The 18,793-nt window shown below is 42.4% G+C and overlaps 1 protein-coding gene and 1 pseudogene across 1 annotated transcript; both read right to left on the minus strand.

Annotated features, from left to right (window-relative positions):
* Positions 1 to 301: 301 nt before the first annotated feature.
* On the minus strand, positions 302 to 751 carry LOC119273535 (annotated as a pseudogene).
* A 2,795-nt stretch (positions 752 to 3,546) lies between these two features.
* LOC119270544 (protein spotted leaf 11-like) lies at positions 3,547 to 5,027 on the minus strand. Its single transcript, XM_037552549.1, has one exon. The coding sequence runs from the start codon at positions 4,785 to 4,787 to the stop codon at positions 3,753 to 3,755; it is 1,035 nt and encodes a 344-aa protein (XP_037408446.1). The 5' UTR covers positions 4,788 to 5,027; the 3' UTR covers positions 3,547 to 3,752.
* Positions 5,028 to 18,793: the final 13,766 nt, after the last annotated feature.

Consider the following 18,793-nt stretch of genomic DNA (forward strand, 5'->3'; position numbering starts at 1 on the left):
TTGGTCAAATCCTACAATCACCGTCAGTCCACTTTAGCTTGCGTGGTTTCCAAGCTGTAATTAAATTTATAATCCCCCATCAACTAAGATACACCCACGAGTCAACATAACGCTACTACTGCAAAAAAAAAAAAACTAGTCAATACAAGAGTTTTTTTTGCGGGGTAGTCAATACAAGAGTTGCTCCTCTAGTACACACAAAACATTAGTTTGGTTTTAAAACCAGTTCTCCTGAAATTTGCCAGCCAAAGAATTTGAAACTTGTACAAAACAAATAATTCAAATTAGCCTCTACAATTTCTTGTGAAAGCACAGAATAATCCCCTCAAGTAACCATTAGTGTACACGTACACTACTGCAGTACTGTAGTATTTACATCAGCTGATCACCAACACGGAAGTACCACTATCAGCGTGCAACTTAATTGGAGACGTACGTACGTGCAGGGTCAGCCAAGCGTAACGCGTGACGCGTCGTCGGGGGTGGTGGCCGACGCCGGCGACGAGAAGTAGGGGTCGGACACCACGAGCCCGTTGAGGAAATCCGCGAACCGGTGCTCATGCCGCCGCCTGGCGCCGGCGACGCCCTCCTCGAGCGCCCTCAGCAGCGCCTCCGCCTTGGCCTTCCCCCGGGGCTGGCCTCGCCCTCCGCCAGCTCCCTCACGGCCTCCTCGGCGCCACCCACGTCCAGCACCTCCGCCATGGCCATATATGAATCAGTTTTCCAGAGTCCGCAACAGACCACATTTTTTGTTAACAATTACATTGATGAGCTTGGTCAGTTGAATGCTAGGAATGAGCATCAAATAACACATACGGCATCATCTGCACAACAGAAAAGGTGGCTGCCACCGCCAACTGGCAAGGCAAAGTTTAATGTGGACGGAGCAGTGGCCAGGTCTCACGGGGAGGTGCTGCCGCGAGATATGTCATGACCAGGAGGGCTTATACCTGGGCTCATCAACATTTGTTTTTCAGGGAATTACTGATCCTGTGATGCTAGAGACTTATGCTTGCCGGAAAGCTTTGGCATTGGAAGAAGATCTTGTGAACACCAATATATGTGTGGCCTCGGACTGCCAAGAAGTGGTTAATGATATCAACAGGGGGACAGGAGGTCCCAACGCTGCTCTAGTACATGAAATAATGCTTCGTTCTAATAGTTTTAATTCATATTTATTCATGACCGTAGGGACCATAATTACGAGGCTCATAATCTCGCCAAGTTTGATTGTAACCTAGGACTAGGTAGACATGTTTGGTTGGGCTATCCACATGACCCAAACCTTGTACCTATGTCGCTTGCTTTCGATGAATATAGGATGGCGAGATTTCTCAAAAAAAAAACATAGAAATGTCTCAAAAAACAGTGCCATATAGTAATTTGTTTTGAGAAATTGTAACATATAGTAAATGCTATTTATCACTGGTAGATATGCAGCACACGCATACCACCCTACGCGCAACACGCTACTTGGGCTGGCCATTGCAGCCTTTTTATGGTTCTTTTTAAGAATGTTCTAGAACCTTCCCTAAACTGTTATTTATTTATTTTCATTTTTATTTTTTTATTTTCCTTTTTTGTACTTTGAAATTCATGAACATTTTTCAATTGATGAATATTTCTCGAAATTAAGAAATTTTTATCTGAGAACATTTTTCAATTTGCTTACTATTTCATGAAAAATGTTAACTTTTAGGAATTCATAAATATTTTTTGACTTGGTGAAATTATTTTTGAATCTAGAACTTTTGTTTGGACTTTGAAACATGTTTTTAGAAAAGGTGAATATTTTACGAACTCGTGAACATCTTTTAATTAGTGAAAAGTTTTGGAATTCCCAAATATGTTTTGAATCCATGAACTTTTTGAAATCCAAGAACATTTTATGAATTTGTGAACATTTTCTAATTTTTATGAAAAAAATTCTATGATTTGACAAACTTTTTTTTATTCACGAGTATTTTTGAATTCGTGAACATCTTTTGCACTCAGGAACACTCTTTCAAATTCACCAAAAAACTAAATCATGAACATTTATTGAACTTATGAATAATTTTTCAAATTTATGAGTATTTCATAAAATCACAAACATTTCAAAATTACGTGAAAAAAGAAAAATAAATATAATAGAAACAAAAACAATAATGAAGAAAACAGCGTGTGTGTGTGTGCGTGCGTGCGTGCGTGCGTGTGTGCGTGTGTGTGTGTGTGTGTGTGTGTGTGCATGCGTGCGTGTGTGCGTGCGTGTGCGTGTGTGTGGGCGCGCGCGCGCGCCCCCCCGCGTTGGGCTGACCCAGAGTGCGCCAGGTGATGGGTATGCAGTTTGCTCATTGAACAGTCGTGGCCAAAACATGCAACTAACAAATCTTATATTACTCTCTTTAGTCGTGGCCAAAACATGGTTAGTGATTATACGGCAAACTTTATATGCATTGAACGTTGTGCAGTTGTATGGCTACATTCTGGTCCAAGCGGTGTAGTTTTTTTTGTTCCGTGTGGATTGTAATTTGAGTAACACAAGTTCATTTTTGAAAGCATGACAAAAGTTTGGTCATGAATGAAATGAACTCTTTAGCCGTGGGATTTTCTATTATTACTTTCTACCGGGGTACTCAAATTTATGAAGTACTAGATGATACCATGCACGTTGTTGCGGAAATGATTTGCGATATATTTGTAATGAGATTTGATTGTATAGAACGTGAATATTTGAATTAATAGTATGAGAACTGAAACAAAAACTACATATGATTCTTTTTGTTTGGTTAGTATATAGTTGTAAAATATTTACTAAACATAAATAGCATAACAGAATGAAAATTGTCAAGCATGTTTCCATGTTGAGATGGGATTTTTTTAAATGCATGGTTGCATGTTGAGGTGGACATTTTTGCATGCATGTTACTACATGGTGAGGTGGCATGAAAAAAATATGTTAGTGAGATTAGCTATTTAGATATGAAAGATAATTAGGATAAAAACTAATAATAACATTCTTAACCAATTAACACCGATGATTGCAGCGTAAATGTGCGGGCCATCTGGCTAGTTTATGAACGACTTGCTTGTGCCGAAGATGTAAAAAATTGTGCATTTCAATGTTTGATGATCGCCCAAACACGATGTACAAATCGGGCACATTTGGATGTGTATGCTGACCACATACACCACGATAGCATGTCGTAGCAGCTCGCTTGAAGCCAGGAAATCCTACGGCTTGGTCAAATCCTACAATCACCGTCCACTTTAGCTTGCGTCGTTTCCAAGCTGTAATAAAATTTATAATCTCCATCACCCAGATACACCCACGAGTCAACATAATGCTACTTTTTTTTTGCGGGCAACATAATGCTACTACTGCAAAAACAAACTAGTCAAATAGGAGGGTTGCTCCAATCGTACACACAAAACATCACTCGCTCCATTTTTAAAATAGATGACTCAAAGTTGAAATGAAGAGAGTAGTTTGGTTTTAAAACCAGTTCTCCTGAAATTTACCAGATAAATAATTTGAAATAGATCAGAAGTTTCTCTCGCCAAAAATAAAAGAATCTGATTTTTTTTTACAAAACAATAATTCAAAATCAGTCTCTGAAATTTCTTGTGAATGTACGGAAGAATCTCCTCGAATAACCATTAGTGTACGAGCATTACTACGGTACTGTAGTATGTACATCAGCTGATCAACAACACAGAAGTATACTACCAGCGTGCAAATTAATTAGACACGTACGTACGTGCGTGCAGTGTCAGCCAAGCGTAACGCGTGACGCGTCGTCGGGGGTGGTGGCCGACGCCGGCGACGAGAAGTAGGGGTCGGACACCACGAGCCCGTTTAGGAAATCCGCGAACCGGTGCTCATGCCGACGCCTGGCGCCGGCGGCGCCCTCCTCGAGCGCCCTCAGCAGCGCCTCCGCCTTGGCCTTCCCCCTGGGGCTGGCCTCGCCGTCCTCCGCCAGCTCCCTCACGGCCTCCTCGGCGCCGCCCACGTCCAGCACCTCCGCCACGGCCCGCTCGCCGCCGGCCATGACGAGGTTCAGCAGCGCGGCGGCCGCGTTCTCCCTGGCCCGCCCCGTGGCGGCGCCCCCGGGCTCGACGAGGTCCGCGAGGATGCGCACCCCGGACACCGCAGCGAAGGCGTCGAGGCTCTCGGCGCACCCGGCCACCTGCGCGACGACTGCGGTGGCGTCCTCGACGATGCCCGTGCGCCCGTCCGTCATCACGAGCCCGAAGAGCGCCCGCACGACGCCGAGCTCCACCAGGGCGGCGCGGTTGAGCGGGTAGAGCGCGACGCCGAAGAGCGCCTTCAGGGCGTCCTTGGTGGCGCGCGTGCCGCGGGCCTTGGAGGGGAGGAGGAGCGAGACGAGCGCGGAGAGGAGCGCGCGCTTGGCGCCGACGATGGGGCGGTAGGCGTCGACGCAGAGCAGGCTGGCGACGACGGCGGCGGCGTGGTGCGCGGCTGCGTAGTCCTCGGCCCGGATGGCCCGGGCGAGCGCGTCGAGGATCCCCGGGGCCGACATGAGCTGCTCCCGCGCGGAGAGGGAGATGTTGAGCAGCGCGGCGGCCGCGTCCTCGGCGGCGGCGGACGTGGAGGGCGCCGTGAGCTGCGACGCGAGGAACGGCACGGCGCCCGCGTCCGCCAGCGGCGCGCGCACCTCCGGGTCGTCCTTGGAGGCGCGCCGCAGCTCCGCGACGGCCGCCGCCGTGGCGCCCGCGTCCCGCACCGCCGCCGCGCCCCGCAGCCGGCCCACCAGCGTCCGCGCCGCGTGCAGCTTCACTTCCATCGCTGTGTGCGGGATTGGATGGTTGCGGGTGGAGGCGTCGACGGATCTGGCCGCGGTTGCGTGCGCGCGTGGTGGTGGGATGCGGTTTTGGAGGGTGCGAGGGAGCTCCCGTCGCCGGTTGGTGGGTGGGGAGGTGGCGGTGGCGCGCGCGAGTGATAGTTGACGTGGGATTTCTTTACGCTTGGTCGTAAGGTTGAAGCCACTTTGTTATCTTCGGGGAAGTACGTGTGAAGCTTCTTGATCTTAGTTTAGTGGGGTGTTGTTGAACGCTTCTCCCGCGCTTTTACCATTCCCGGCGATCACGGGTTCAAACTTCTTTCTGCTGCTTCGGGCAAATCTATGCTCATGCGTTCACGCGAATGGTCGCATTGTGCTGAGAGAAGTCTGTGCCTCTAATGTAAATTAGAATCAAAGTTACTTTGCTCCATTCTAATCGGGATATGATCGGTGAAGATCACGGGTGGATGACGGCACGTGCAGGTGCGGCCATCCGTCGCATCATCCATGACGCGACGGCTAAGGTGTTTAATGCGGGGAGCTGTGAGCGATAAGGATGGTGGGTTCTTCCTCTCGATCAAGCAGTTAATCAGTTGACACTCCGGAGAAAAATGGCGCGAGCTTGTCGCTCAGTCGGCATCGCGCGCGCCTCGGCGGGGGCCGACGTGCGACGCGTTCGTGCACGTACGTCTGATGGTTGTACGTACACGTGCGCGTTGAGGCATCGCGACATACCCTGGATCAGTGGCGGAGACAAAGGGGGGCGAGCAGGGGCCTGGCCCCCCCTATCGATCGAGCAAACATCGAGTAGGCCGTAGATAATTAGCGATATGATTCAAGTACAGAAGTAATTGGCCCTCCTAACTCAACGTGATTTATGAAGAAAGGAAAAAGGGCCAATGTAAAAGCCCACTAGCAATCGTTTACAAGCCCATGACAAGGCCATATTTGTTGATCGGCCTTCGTTAAAAGTCTCCTGGACGCTGGGCATTATTCCCGATGATGATTAGCGCGTGTGTTGATTAGCGCAGCGCTGTTGCCGTCCTGCGCCCTCGCCGCGGCCCGCCTTGGCTCTCCCTTCTCATGATCTGATTCGTAAAGTCAAGCTAATTCACTCGTCAATTATTTGTCCTGCAGCCAATGATCTAGCCAAGGTTAATCCAGCACTGTCTACTTCTCTGAATTCTCATCTTGTATCATTAATTTGTTATACATCAGATGTGTGATTTGTGATGCGTCTCGCTCGGGCACAGGCAATCGTTCGAAATCATGCACCTTCCAACCACGACCAGCCGGTCCACCTCGACCTAGCAGTAGAGGGGACGAGTACAGGTTGGGTTTGATTCTCTATGTATGTATTCATGTAATATTGACCTTTTTTTCAATACAACAACAAAGTTACATAATAGAACCAGTGATGATTTTCCACTCAAACCTATTATTCGGTTATACAGTGATTTTTCTTATTTGTACATATGACATGTAGCATTTCATGCCATATTTCGGAGTAGTTTGATTATCAACTTTGTCTAGTCTGCTTCAGCCACAAAAGGTTGTGTGTGTCTATGCAAAGTTAAAATGAATGATACTAGTCCCTTCGGGGACATCCGAGAAAGATGAATGATACTCGGATGTAAAACTATTAGGTAGTTTGTGAGGCAAAAGAAACTGGCTTTATCGTCGGTCTGCCCCCCCCTATGTCTAAATCCTGGCTCCGCCCCTGCCCTGGATCATCATGATCAGAGATTTTTCAGTTTCTTAAGAGTTAATTGAGCATACGATCTCCGTGCTTCTGTTATGAACCGAAGCCCGATGGTCTCCAGTTGCAGAGCTCCTTGGGGTCTCGGTGTCAGGAAGATGGATGGTTTTTGTTTCCTCACGTATATATAGGATAGCAAAGACACGTAAGATCTGCTGGACGTACGTATTTTGACACGGACGTGATGCTTAACCTAAGGTTGGGTATTCCTTGCCTCTTCTGTTGCTTGCCTGAATCCTTACAATTACAAGGTCCACTCTACTACTAGTGCGACCTTTTTGCCTTCCGGCATCAATCCAGTTTCAAATATCTTTTGCTCCTTTTTCCGTGAGCGCCGTGTGTATGCACTGAGCACAGCGCACATGCGAAAACTCTCCGTAGACCAAACTCTTGGCGGGTTTGTTCCACCTCTGTCCCATTTCATAGAACGAGACCATGTCCAACGGCAAGGAGAATGGGTGGCGTGAGAAAACACAGTGAAAACTTTGCCTATCAAGATTAGTATGTGACGATGAAAAGAAAAGAGACAAGTATGTTAGTATTTTTGTACGTTGGGTATGGGTTTGGATCCAGGTGGTTTTTAGACTTTGTTCTTCGATACACGGTTGGATCCCGAACACTGATCCGGGATCAATGGCCGTGTGCAATGCAGCTATACAATTACCTATGCATGCATCATGCCGCTGCTATAGAGACGGAAGGCATGTGATGCCATGAGCCGCAAGAGATATGGGCATCTCCAACGCAACGCTCAAACAGACCGTCATAGACCCGTTGTTATTCATGAACGCGTCTATTTGTCAGTTCTTTCCGCAAACCAAAAAACAAATCTGATGAAGTTTTGCGATAGTTCCGACATCAACTTGACGAACTAAAAGCCACCACGTACCCCACACATTGCATCCTCCCCTCTCTCTTCCTATATCAAATGACGGGAGATGTACTAGCTATACCTAGCTCAAATGGCGGAAGGTAGCTAGCTCAAGTGTCAAATGGCGGAAGGTGTAGCTCAAAAGGGCGAAAGATAACTAGCTCAAATGGATCTAATTTCGTTTTAAGTGCTTATTAGTATAACACGCATGTTTGACAAAAGGCACTAGTGAACGTGCTAGCTATTTGGTGAAAGGTTGTTGTTGTTTGGCGCAATATATGGTTGGATGGCCGGATGACCGGCTCCCGTTTCGTTTCGTGTCCACAAACAGTTTGGTCGCAGTCCACGGACAGGCAATGTGTCTATTTTAGAGGATAACATGGCGAAAATGCATAGGAGCCCTCAGGTGCTATGCCCCCCTATATTAAAAATAATTTAGTAATTCAAAAAAGTCAAAAAAAATCCCAGAACTTTTTATGGAATCAAACATGACCAAGTACTGCACTCGTGTAAAAAGATTAAATAGAAAATGAATTTTATTATATCCAGGGTCAAAGATTTCCCGAAAAATGCTAGATACAAGTACTATTCATGCTATATTGTTGTCATAATTTTTTTTCCTGAAGTCAACGAGAATTATTCCTTAGCCAAACTTCTTATACGAGTACAATACCTAGTCATATTTGATTAAAAATATATCTAGGAAGTTTTTGACTTTTTTCAAATTATTAAATTATTTTTGAATATAGGGGGTGGAGCATCCGAGTGCTCCTAATCCGCTTGCATAACATTGGAGATACCCTAAGGTTGTTTCTTCCTCTCGTTGTCTTGAGCTTCAAGCTCGTACACACACATAAACTGCGCCGGGCTCTGCGCCTCTGCTGAAATGAAACCAGGTCGCTAATTGATCGAGCTGCTTTCGCGCGTTTCTGGCACATCATTCAAGTGCACACAACACATTGACACGGTCCAAATTAGGTGCTGTCATTAGCTAGATCCAAACAATCTAAACGGCTTTTGACGGGTAATCCTAGCTAGCAGAAGCATACGCGTATTTTCCGACCGCAACGTGCCCGTTTTATATTTACATTTTTTACATAACACATATGCTCGATCGAAATGTGGACGTCGGACGAATAGACGACGATCTTCGTTTTCAAGGAAGAAACATGTCATGTCGAAGGGACGAGTACGCCCCGATGCTTCAGCTCGCTGTTGGCTGCTTTGCTTGAGTGGAAATTTGGACTGAGCTTTCATCCATAAAGGAAAGTCAGCAAACCGATGCTCGCGATGATCAGCGTTGAAAAACATGCACGGCGGCTCGAGTTGATCACTGTGGTGACGTACGGCGGCCGGCCGGACCTACTTTGACCTTCGTGGCCACCGCTGATGTGAAGCGTAAGCACCAAGCCGGCGATCTACACGTATGTTATCTTCATCGACAAGCAGTTTTCAAGTACGTACATACTTGCCATTCTTGAAGTTACGTGCGTGTGTTGTCTCGGTTTTACTAGTTAGGACGTAAATTACGGTCGCCTTTGACCTTGGATTGTCCGAAGCAGATCGACGAGTAAGATGTTGTGCACGCATTCTTTTCCTTTCCAGCATGCTTTTTAATAGGAGTGGAATATACAACGAGGACGCACACTCCGTACACGTGCCACGTACGTGGTAGTACTTAGCAAGTTTGTTGGTTAGAAAACAAATTTTTCATTACTTCTTCCCTAATGCTCGCTTCTAGACTTCTCCACAGCTCTTCAACAGCCATGTGTTGAGGCACCTCATGGGTCATGGAAAATGCCGAGGGCCAATCCCGGACCTCCCTTCTACGTTGCTGGCGCCTGTGGTCAATGCCTTTTGTACCTAAAAATACTGGTATATTTCTGTTGAGAAGTTGATGCCTATTTGAAAAAAGTTAGTCATGAATTACAACCTAGTCCCTAAATTATGCAAATAGGGCCCCAAAATCCATAAGAGAAATGCAATTGGGTCCACAACTACTTCCGAGCAGCACCAACCCCGTAGGCGCTAGGGACGATACCACTTGGTCCTTCGAGAGCTCCATAGTTGCACGCCATGGACACAACCAAGAAGCAGGCCTACCTCCCATCAGGTTCCTATGATTCACCATCTCCAATATCCTTATGTGGGGGAAGGACCTCTTTATATAGCATGTGGTGCGACGGGTGTCACCAAAACTCCCGCGCTTTTGTGCTGGCCCATGTACCCGGGCGGCGCCCTTTCCTTGTTTTTCTCTTTAATTTTTTCCTTTTTGTGTCCTTTTTATTTTCCTTGTTTTTTTGCTTTAAAAAACAGGATTTTAAAAAAGGTCAAAATTTTACAAAAATGTTCTATTTTTAAATGTTCTGAGATCTAAAATATTTCATGGATTAAAAAGATGTTTCAAATTTAAAAACTAAATCATGAGTTTGGAAAATGTCCCAATATGTCAAAAAATGTTCGCACATTTGTAAAAATATTCCAATATTCTCACGAATTTAATGTTCATAAATTTTGAAAATTGTTTTCCAATTAATTTATTTGTCATCAAAACAATTCCCTAGGTTTCAAAAATATTTTCTAATTTTTTAAATGTTTGACATTTCACAAAATGTTCAAGAATAAAATTTCCATGATTTAAAAAATGTTGCAAAATCTTAAAAATGTTCCTGGATTTAAAAATATTCAAGTATTTAAATTTTTAAAAATATTTTGTAAAAAAGCCGAGGTTAAAAATTAATTAATGAATTCAAAAAATGCACAAGATTTAAGAAAAATCACGATTTAAGAAAATGTTCATGAATTTGAAATATGTTTGTGAAATTAAAAGGAAAATAACAATAAAAAGGTAAAAAGATAATAAACTAAAAATAATTAATGAAAACAAAAACAAAAAGGAAAGAAGAAGAAAAAATTGAAAAAAAATCACACAAAAAGACAAAAACCAGCCATGGAAGGTTGTAGAACCATCCCAAACCAGAAGCGAAGCCTTGCTGATTGGGCCGGATCAATCATTACTAGCGGCGCAATAGGGAGCACGCATTTGATCCGTATTCTCCAACCTACGCCGGAATAACCACTCCAAAGAAAAAACCGACGCCGGAATAGGATCCAGATAGCAAACGCACACCTCCTAGTGTTACGGTGCTACATGGGCGTCCTATTTTTCTGTTTAGGCTTCCCACTAGTTGTTTTTATCTGTTACGGTGCTACAACGATATTTTTCTTTGTTGCTTTTATTTATTTATTTTCAATTTTTTCTTCATTTTCTTTTTTCATTCTTTTGAACAGTTTTAAAAATCCGTACATATTTGTTAAATTTAGTAATTATTTTTTGAATTCAGAATACTTATTGAAAGCTGGAAACATTTATTAGATTGGATAACACTTTTTCAAATTCATAAACATTATTTGAAATTTTAAACAATTTTGAAATACGGGAACATTTTCTTAAATCTAAGAACAATTTGCAAGTAACTAAATATATTTTGAAATCCAAGTTTTTTTGTCAAATTAATGAACATATTCTAAAAGCCAGCTAATTCTACAAATTCCAGAGCAATTTTTGAACATCTAGACATTCTAGAAATGTAGGAACAATTTCAAAATTCATGAAAATTTTAATTCAGATAGATTTTTTTCTTTCATAAACATCCTTTTGAACCTATGAACCTTTTTAAAAGTAAAAAGCAAGAACAAAAAAAAAATCAGGGATGCCCCGTCCCTGCGAATGTCCCGGTCCAAAGCATGACCTGAGGAGGGTTATTCATTTTTGTGTCCCGCTCGTCCATTTTCCATATTTGTCGCACTATTGTTGCAGGGAATGTTGGGCTAGCGCACTTGACCTTTGTACCGTGCGATAGAGTGGGCCCGCCCATTATCTTGTTTTGTTCCTTTTATAAGGTTCTTTCTCGATAGTTCTCTACAAGTTTTCCAGGTTTTATTTATTTATTTATATCTTACTAATTTTCAAATAGGTGTTTCCAAATTTTCAAAAAAGTTCTCAAGAGATTTAATAAGTTTCAATTTTTTGTTATTTATAATTTTTTTTGACAAATGTTTGAAAAGAATGTTTACACTCTTTAGATATCACATTTTTAAAATATAACATTTTTCAAAAAATCATTTTAAAAATAAATAGCTTTTGTGTTAAAAAAACCCAACATAAAAGCCACTGTAAACTAAGAAAGAGAAATAGAGTGGCTTCTATTATTCTTAACAAAACTTGCCTGGCACGTTCTTTCTCCAATGTTATTTGATGATGCAATTCATTGTCAAAGTTTCCTCTTCCCTAGCCTCATCCTCAATTAAATCCAATTTTTCATGTTATTAATATGCTTGACACTATTTTTCATATTTTTAAGCTTCTCATTAATATGCCTCCAATGTCGTAATCCATCACGTGCTATGGAACTCTGACTCCTGCTAGTGTTAGAATTGAAGATCTTGCAACAAAAGCAAAACACTTTGTCGAAATCATTTGGATAAACTAGCCACTTCCTATCATGTTGCTCTTCATTGCCTAATTATCTATGATAATGAGAATAGGAAAAATCTCTTCCTGCTTCATCTACTTGCCATTCCATCTTTTACTCTCTCATAGGCCCTTTCTCAACTAAGATGTCTCTTGCTTTATTATCACAATTATCCTAATTTCTTGGATCATAATTATCAGGAGTATGAACAGGTTGTTCATCAACACTAGCAGATTGTGCCTGTCCATCCAATGAATTACCTACATTTTCAGAACCACTTACATTGTTATCGGCGATGCTGGTGTCGACATTTTCTTATTGATGGTCATATTCTGAATTCCCAATAGTTTGCTACTCTTCCTCTATGGCAAGTTGGCAACCATCGCCAACTCACCATCTTGGTTTATCGAAGCAATGGAAGCACCATTATTACACTTAAAAAGTTTGTGGATATCTCCGTCTTGTGATTGTACCAATTTATCCACGGCCTTCTTCCTTTTCCTTTTATTGTCGCTACCCGATGCGTACGTTGGGTGACATGATAACACACAATGCTAAAAACAAAACAAAATTGTTGCATCAGTTGTTGAAGGGTACCCGCTATGCATCAAGGAACCGCAATATGATATACCTGATGGTTGCGTGATGAGTGTCACTACGTCAGTACGTGTGCCTATAAAGAATTACAGATGGGGGCTCCTAGAATTGAAATCAGAGACGAAATAGATTATACATGTTCCTAACTGCCTATATACAGAATTACAGATGGTAGCCCAAGAAATTGAAATCAAAGGGGAACTAGATTAGACGTGTTCCTAACTGCCTATACAGAATTACAGACGGAGGCCTTAGGAACTAAAATCAGAGGTGAATTAGGAAGGAAATTACTAGTACGCTCAGGAGGGAGGAGGCCACACCGGTGGCACCGACAGTACCAGTAGTAGGAACGCCGGACGTTGGCGGTCTAGGGATCGAACAGCTGCGCCTGCGGCCTACGCGATGCCAGTGATGGAATAGGAAGGGCTCACGTTGATTTCTCCTTTTTTTCACGTGAATAGGAAGGGCTCAATCCTGGTGCGATATAATTTGCCCACCCATTAAACATGTCGGGAAAGAAAACAATTTCCATTGCACCTTGCTTGAAAATAGAACATTTTTTTGCGGGGTTGAAAATACAACCTTTGAAAAGCATTAGTTGGATGATGATGCAGGGAATGTTCAACCGTCCACAACATCAAGACAACCTTTCATGCCTCACTAATTAATTATCTGTGCAGATACATATATATTCTTGATTGTTCAACACCAATTATTACATACCATTTTCATTGAAGAATTTTAATAAGAAAATTGTGCATACATGTTACATAGTTAAATGGACAATATCAACTTGGAGTGAACCTACCTCAACTGGTTGGAGAGTGGATGTACAAACCCAACACCTGGCTTCAAATTCTCATGGAGGCGAATTTATGTTCCTATTTATCCTTGAGGACGAGGCTTTCCTGGTACTCATGCATTTATCCTTGAGGACCCGACTTGGTTTGTATCTGAGATTAAAAATCCTGGCACTCATGCTTAAAAGGCCGTGTGCATCCTTAGATGGTCCAAAGGCCAGAGAAGTGAAATTCTTCCCAAATTTTAAAGGAAACGACCCTCCTGAAAAATAGGATCGCCCTGTGTCGCCTTCGGGTGACACCGCTCGTGAGGCCGACGACGACGAGGACTCATTTTCCGTTCCAAAAGGTGGCGGTTGCGAGATTTTTGCAGTGGCTTTGGCGGACTGCACGACGGCGGTGAAGTGGGATGCGGTCATGGCATATGAGTTGCGCCGTTGGCCGGTGCCATTGGCGGTGTGAGCTGCATGGTGGATGGTGATCTTGTCCGGGTCTTCCCTTCGGATCAAGTGGACGACAGCGCCTTAACATCGGAGCTTCTCCTACGGTCTCGTCAAACTCCTTGTAGGCAGCCTCCAGTTTCGCCTGACACTCATGGTATTGCCATCCATCAAGGCAGATCTCACGAGCGGAGCCATAGGACTCGAGCAACGACGCCTGTTGGGGAATGCAGTAATTTCAAAAAAAAAATCCTACGCACACACAAGATCATGGTGATGCATAACAACAAGAGGGGAGAGTATCGTCTATGTACCTTTGTAGACAGTAAACGTAAGCATTATAACAACGCAGTTGACGACCGATCTAGCACCGAAGGTACGACACTGATACGTCTCGGTCGTATCTACTTTTCCAAACACTTTTGCCCTCGTTTTGGACTCTAACTTGCATGATTTGAATGGAACTAACCCGGACTGACGTTGTTTTCAGCAGAATTACCATGGTGTTATTTATGTGCAGAAACAAAAGTTCTCGGAATGACCCGAAACTCCACAGAGCGTCTTTTTGAAAATAATAAAAAATACTGGCAAAAGATCAAGACCAGGGGCCACACCCTAGCCACGAGGGTGGGGGCGCGCCTGCCCCCCTGGGCGTGCCCCCTACCTCGTGTGCCCCCTGGAGCTCCTCCGACCTCAACCTCAACTCTATATATTCATTTTCGGGGAGAAAAAAAATAAAGGAGAAGGATTCATCGCATTTTACGATACAGAGCCACCGCCAAGCCCCAAAACCTCTCGGGAGGGCTGATCTGGAGTCCGTTCGGGGCTCCAGAGAGGGGAATCCGTCGCCATCGTCATCATCAACCATCCTCCATCACCAATTTCATGATGCTCACCGCCGTGCGTGAATAATTCCATCATAGGCTTGCTGGACGGTGATGGGTTGCATGAGATTTATCATGTAATCGAGTTAGTTTTGTTAGGGTTTGATCCCTAGTATCCACTATGTTCTAAGATTGATGTTGCTATGACTTTGCTATGCTTAATGCTTGTCACTAGGGCCCGAGTGCCATGATTTCAGATCTGAACCTATTATGTTTTCATGAATATATGTGAGTTCTTGATCCTATCTCGCAAGTCTATAGTCACCTACTATGTGTTATGATCCGGCAACCCTGAAGTGACAATAATCGGGACCACTCCCGGCGATGACTGTAGTTTGAGGAGTTCATGTATTCACTATGTGTTAATGCTTTGGTCCGGTACTCTATTAAAAGGAGGCCTTAATATCCCTTAGTTTCCAATAGGACCCCGCTGCCATGGTAGGGTAGGACAAAAAATGTCATACAAGTTCTTTTCCATAAGCACGTATGACTATATTCGGAATACATGCCTACATTACATTGATGAATTGGAGCTAGTTCTGTTTCACCCTAGGTTATGACTGTTACATGATGAACCGCATCCGGGCATAATTCTCTATCACCGATCCATAGCATACGAGCTTTCCATATATTGTTCTTCGCTTATTTACTTTTCCATTGCTATTGCTGTCATCACTACAAAATACCAAAAACATTACTTTTGTTATCATTACCTTTTGCTACCGTTACCACTACTATCATATTACTTTGCTACTAAATACTTTGCTGCGGATATTAAGTTTCCAGGTGTTGTTGAATTGACAACTCAGCTGCTAATACTTGAGAATATACTTTGGCTCCCCTTGTGTCGAATCAATAAATTAGGGTTGAATACTCTACCCTCGAAAATTGTTGCGATCCCCTATACTTGTCGGTTATCAAGACTATTTTTTGGCTCCGTTGCCGGGGAGCATAGCTCTATTCTCTGAGTCACTTGGGATTTATATCTGCTTATCATTATGAAGAACTTGAAAGATCCAAGAACCAAGATTTATCCCTCAACTACGAGGGGAGGTAAGGAACTGCCATCTAGCTCTGCACTTGATTCACCTTCTGTTGTGAGTAAGCTTGCGACACCTAAACCTGCTTCTGCTATTCATTCTGATATGTCGCATGTTATTGATGATGCCACCTCTGCTATGCATGATATTTATGATGAAACTACTTCTATGCTTGATACTACTGTGCCACTTGGTGAATTTCTTAATGAACAACTTGCTAGGGTTAGAGAGAATGAAATTATTGAAACTGATAATATTGATGAAATTGATGAAGACTCTCCCCCTAATAAATATGAATTTCCTGTTGTGCCTGAGGGTTATGTTCTGGATGAAGAATCTGCTAGAGCTATTCTTTCTTGCAATGATAGATATGATCTAAAGAGGTTATTAGCTAAATGGAAGCAGCAATCCCTTAATGCTAGAATGAAACCTGACCCTACTTTTGCTACTTCGCCTATTTGTGTTACTGATAAGGATTATGAATTCTCTGTTGAACCTGATATAATTACTTTGGTTGAATCTGATCCTTTTTATGGCTATGAATCTGAAACTGTTGTGGCACATCTTACTAAATTAAATGATATAGCTACCCTATTCACTAATGATGAGAGGACTCGCTACTTTTATATCCTTAAAATATTTCCGTTCTCATTAAAGGGTGATGCTAAGATATGGTTTAATTCTCTTGATCCTGGTTGTGTGCGTAGTCCCCAGGATATGATTTATTACTTCCCTGCTAAATATTTCCCTGCTCATAAGAAAGAAGCTGCCTTAAGGGATATATATAATTTTGTGCAAATTGAAGAAGAGAGTCTCCCACAAGCTTGGGGGAGGCTTCTCCAATTACTTAATGTTTTGCCTGATCATCCTCTTAAGAAAAATGAAACACTTGATATCTTTTATAATGGACTAACCGATGCTTCCAGAGATTACCTGGATAGTTGTGCTGGTTCTGTTTTCAGGGAAAGAACACCGGATGAAGCTGAAATTCTATTGAATAATATGTTGACAAATGAAAATAATTGGACACTTCCTGAGCCTATTCCTAAACTAACTCCGAAGAAGAGAGGTGTTCTATTTCTCAGTCCTGAAGATATGCAAGAGGCAAAGAAATCCATGAAAGAAAAGGGTATTAAAGCTGAAGATGTTAAGAATTTACCTCCTATTGAAGAAATACATGGTCTTAATTTACTGCCTGTCGAAGAAATGCATAATTTTAATCCATCTCCTATTGAAGAAACACATGGTCTTGATAACCCGACACAGGTAGTAAAGGTAAATTCTCTCTATAGATATGATAAAGCTGAAATCCCATTTACTAAGTTTGCTAGCCCATGCTTAGATGAGTTTGATAAATTTATGGTTAAGGAAGAAGACTTCAATGCTTATTTTGGTAGAGAATTAAAACGCAGTGCCGATATGCTTGAACACTCAGGTGATTATATGGCTAATGTTAAAGGTGAACTTAAACTTATTAGTAAACATATTTCTATGGTTACCACTCAAGTAGAACAAGTACTTAAAGCTCAAAAAGATTTGCTCAATGAATTGAATAGTAAGAATAATGATTATGCTGTTAGAGTGGTTACTAGAACTGGTAAAATGACTCAGGAGCCTTTGTATCCTGAAGGCCACCCTAAGAGAATTGAGCAAGACTCTCAGAGAAATAATATAGATGCACCTAGTCCTTCTGAAAGGAAGAAAAAGAAAAATGATAGGACTTTGCATGCTTCTAGTGAACCTATTACTGAAACACCTGAGAATCCAAATGATATTTCTATTTCTGATGCTGAAACACAATCTAGTAATGAACCTGAAACTAGTGATAATGTTCATGATGCTCAACCTAGCAATGATAATGATATAGAAATTGAACCTGCTGTTGATCTTGATAACCCACAATCAAAGAATCAATGTTATGATAAGAGAGACTTTGTTTCTAGGAAACATGGTAAAGAAAGAGAACCATGGGTTCAAAAACCCATGCCTTTTCCTTCCAAACCATCCAAGAAAAAGGATGATGAGGATTTTGAGCGCTTTGCTGAAATGAGTAGACCTATCTTTTTGCGTATGCGATTGACTGATATGCTTAAAATGAATCCTTATGCTAAGTACATGAAAGAAATTGTTCCTAATAAAAGAAAGATACCAGAAGCTGAAATTTCCACCATGCTTGCTAATTATACTTTTAAGGGTGGAATACCAAAGAAACTTGGAGATCCAGGAGTACCCACTATACCATGCTCCATTAAAAGAAACTATGTTAAAACTGCTTTATGTGATCTTGGAGCCAGTGTTAGTGTTATGCCTCTCTCTTTATATCGTAGACTTGATTTGAATAAGTTGACACCTACTGAAATATCTTTGCAAATGGCTGATAAATCAACTGCTATACCTGTCAGTATTTGTGAGGATGTGCCTGTTGTGGTTGCAAACGTTACTATTTTAACGGACTTTGTTATTCTTGATATTCCCGAGGACGATAGTATGTCCATTATTCTTGGAAGACCCTTTTTGAATATTGCAGGGGCTGTTATTGATTGCAACAAAGGCAATGTCACTTTTCATGTTAATGGTAATGAGCATGTGGTACACTTTCCGAGGAAACAACCTCAAGTACACCGTATTAATTCTATTAGAAAAATTCCATCGATTATTTTTGGAGGTTTTGAATTTCCTCTTCCTACTGTGAAGAAGAAATATGATATTCTTATTGTTGGGGATGTGCATATCCCCGTTGAGGTAACCTAGTCTTATTCGAAAGTTCTCCGGTTCCATGTTATTCAGAATGAGTTTGTTAACAAGACTTGATCAACCTTGTTAATGGATTCCTTTTGATGATCATGAGATGGATGAATTTAGAAAACACAACTCTCTGTACCCTCTTTTTACTTTCTGTTATTTATATTAAATAAAGCAAAAATAGTATTTTCTATCTGTTATCTGAGTTATCCGTGCAATATAAAAATACCCTAAAAATAAAAGTTCTCCAAATGCCCTGAAATTTAAATATGATTTTTTATAGAATATTTGAGAATATTTGGCACTTAGAACACAACAGGGGGCATCCACTTGGCCACGAGGGTGGAGGGCGCGCCCTACCCCCCTGGGCGCGCCCTACCCCCTGGGCGCGCCCCCTGCCT

The sequence above is a fragment of the Triticum dicoccoides genome, chromosome 3A, assembly GCF_002162155.2.
Source record: "Triticum dicoccoides isolate Atlit2015 ecotype Zavitan chromosome 3A, WEW_v2.0, whole genome shotgun sequence".
Classification (NCBI taxonomy): domain Eukaryota; kingdom Viridiplantae; phylum Streptophyta; class Magnoliopsida; order Poales; family Poaceae; genus Triticum; species Triticum dicoccoides.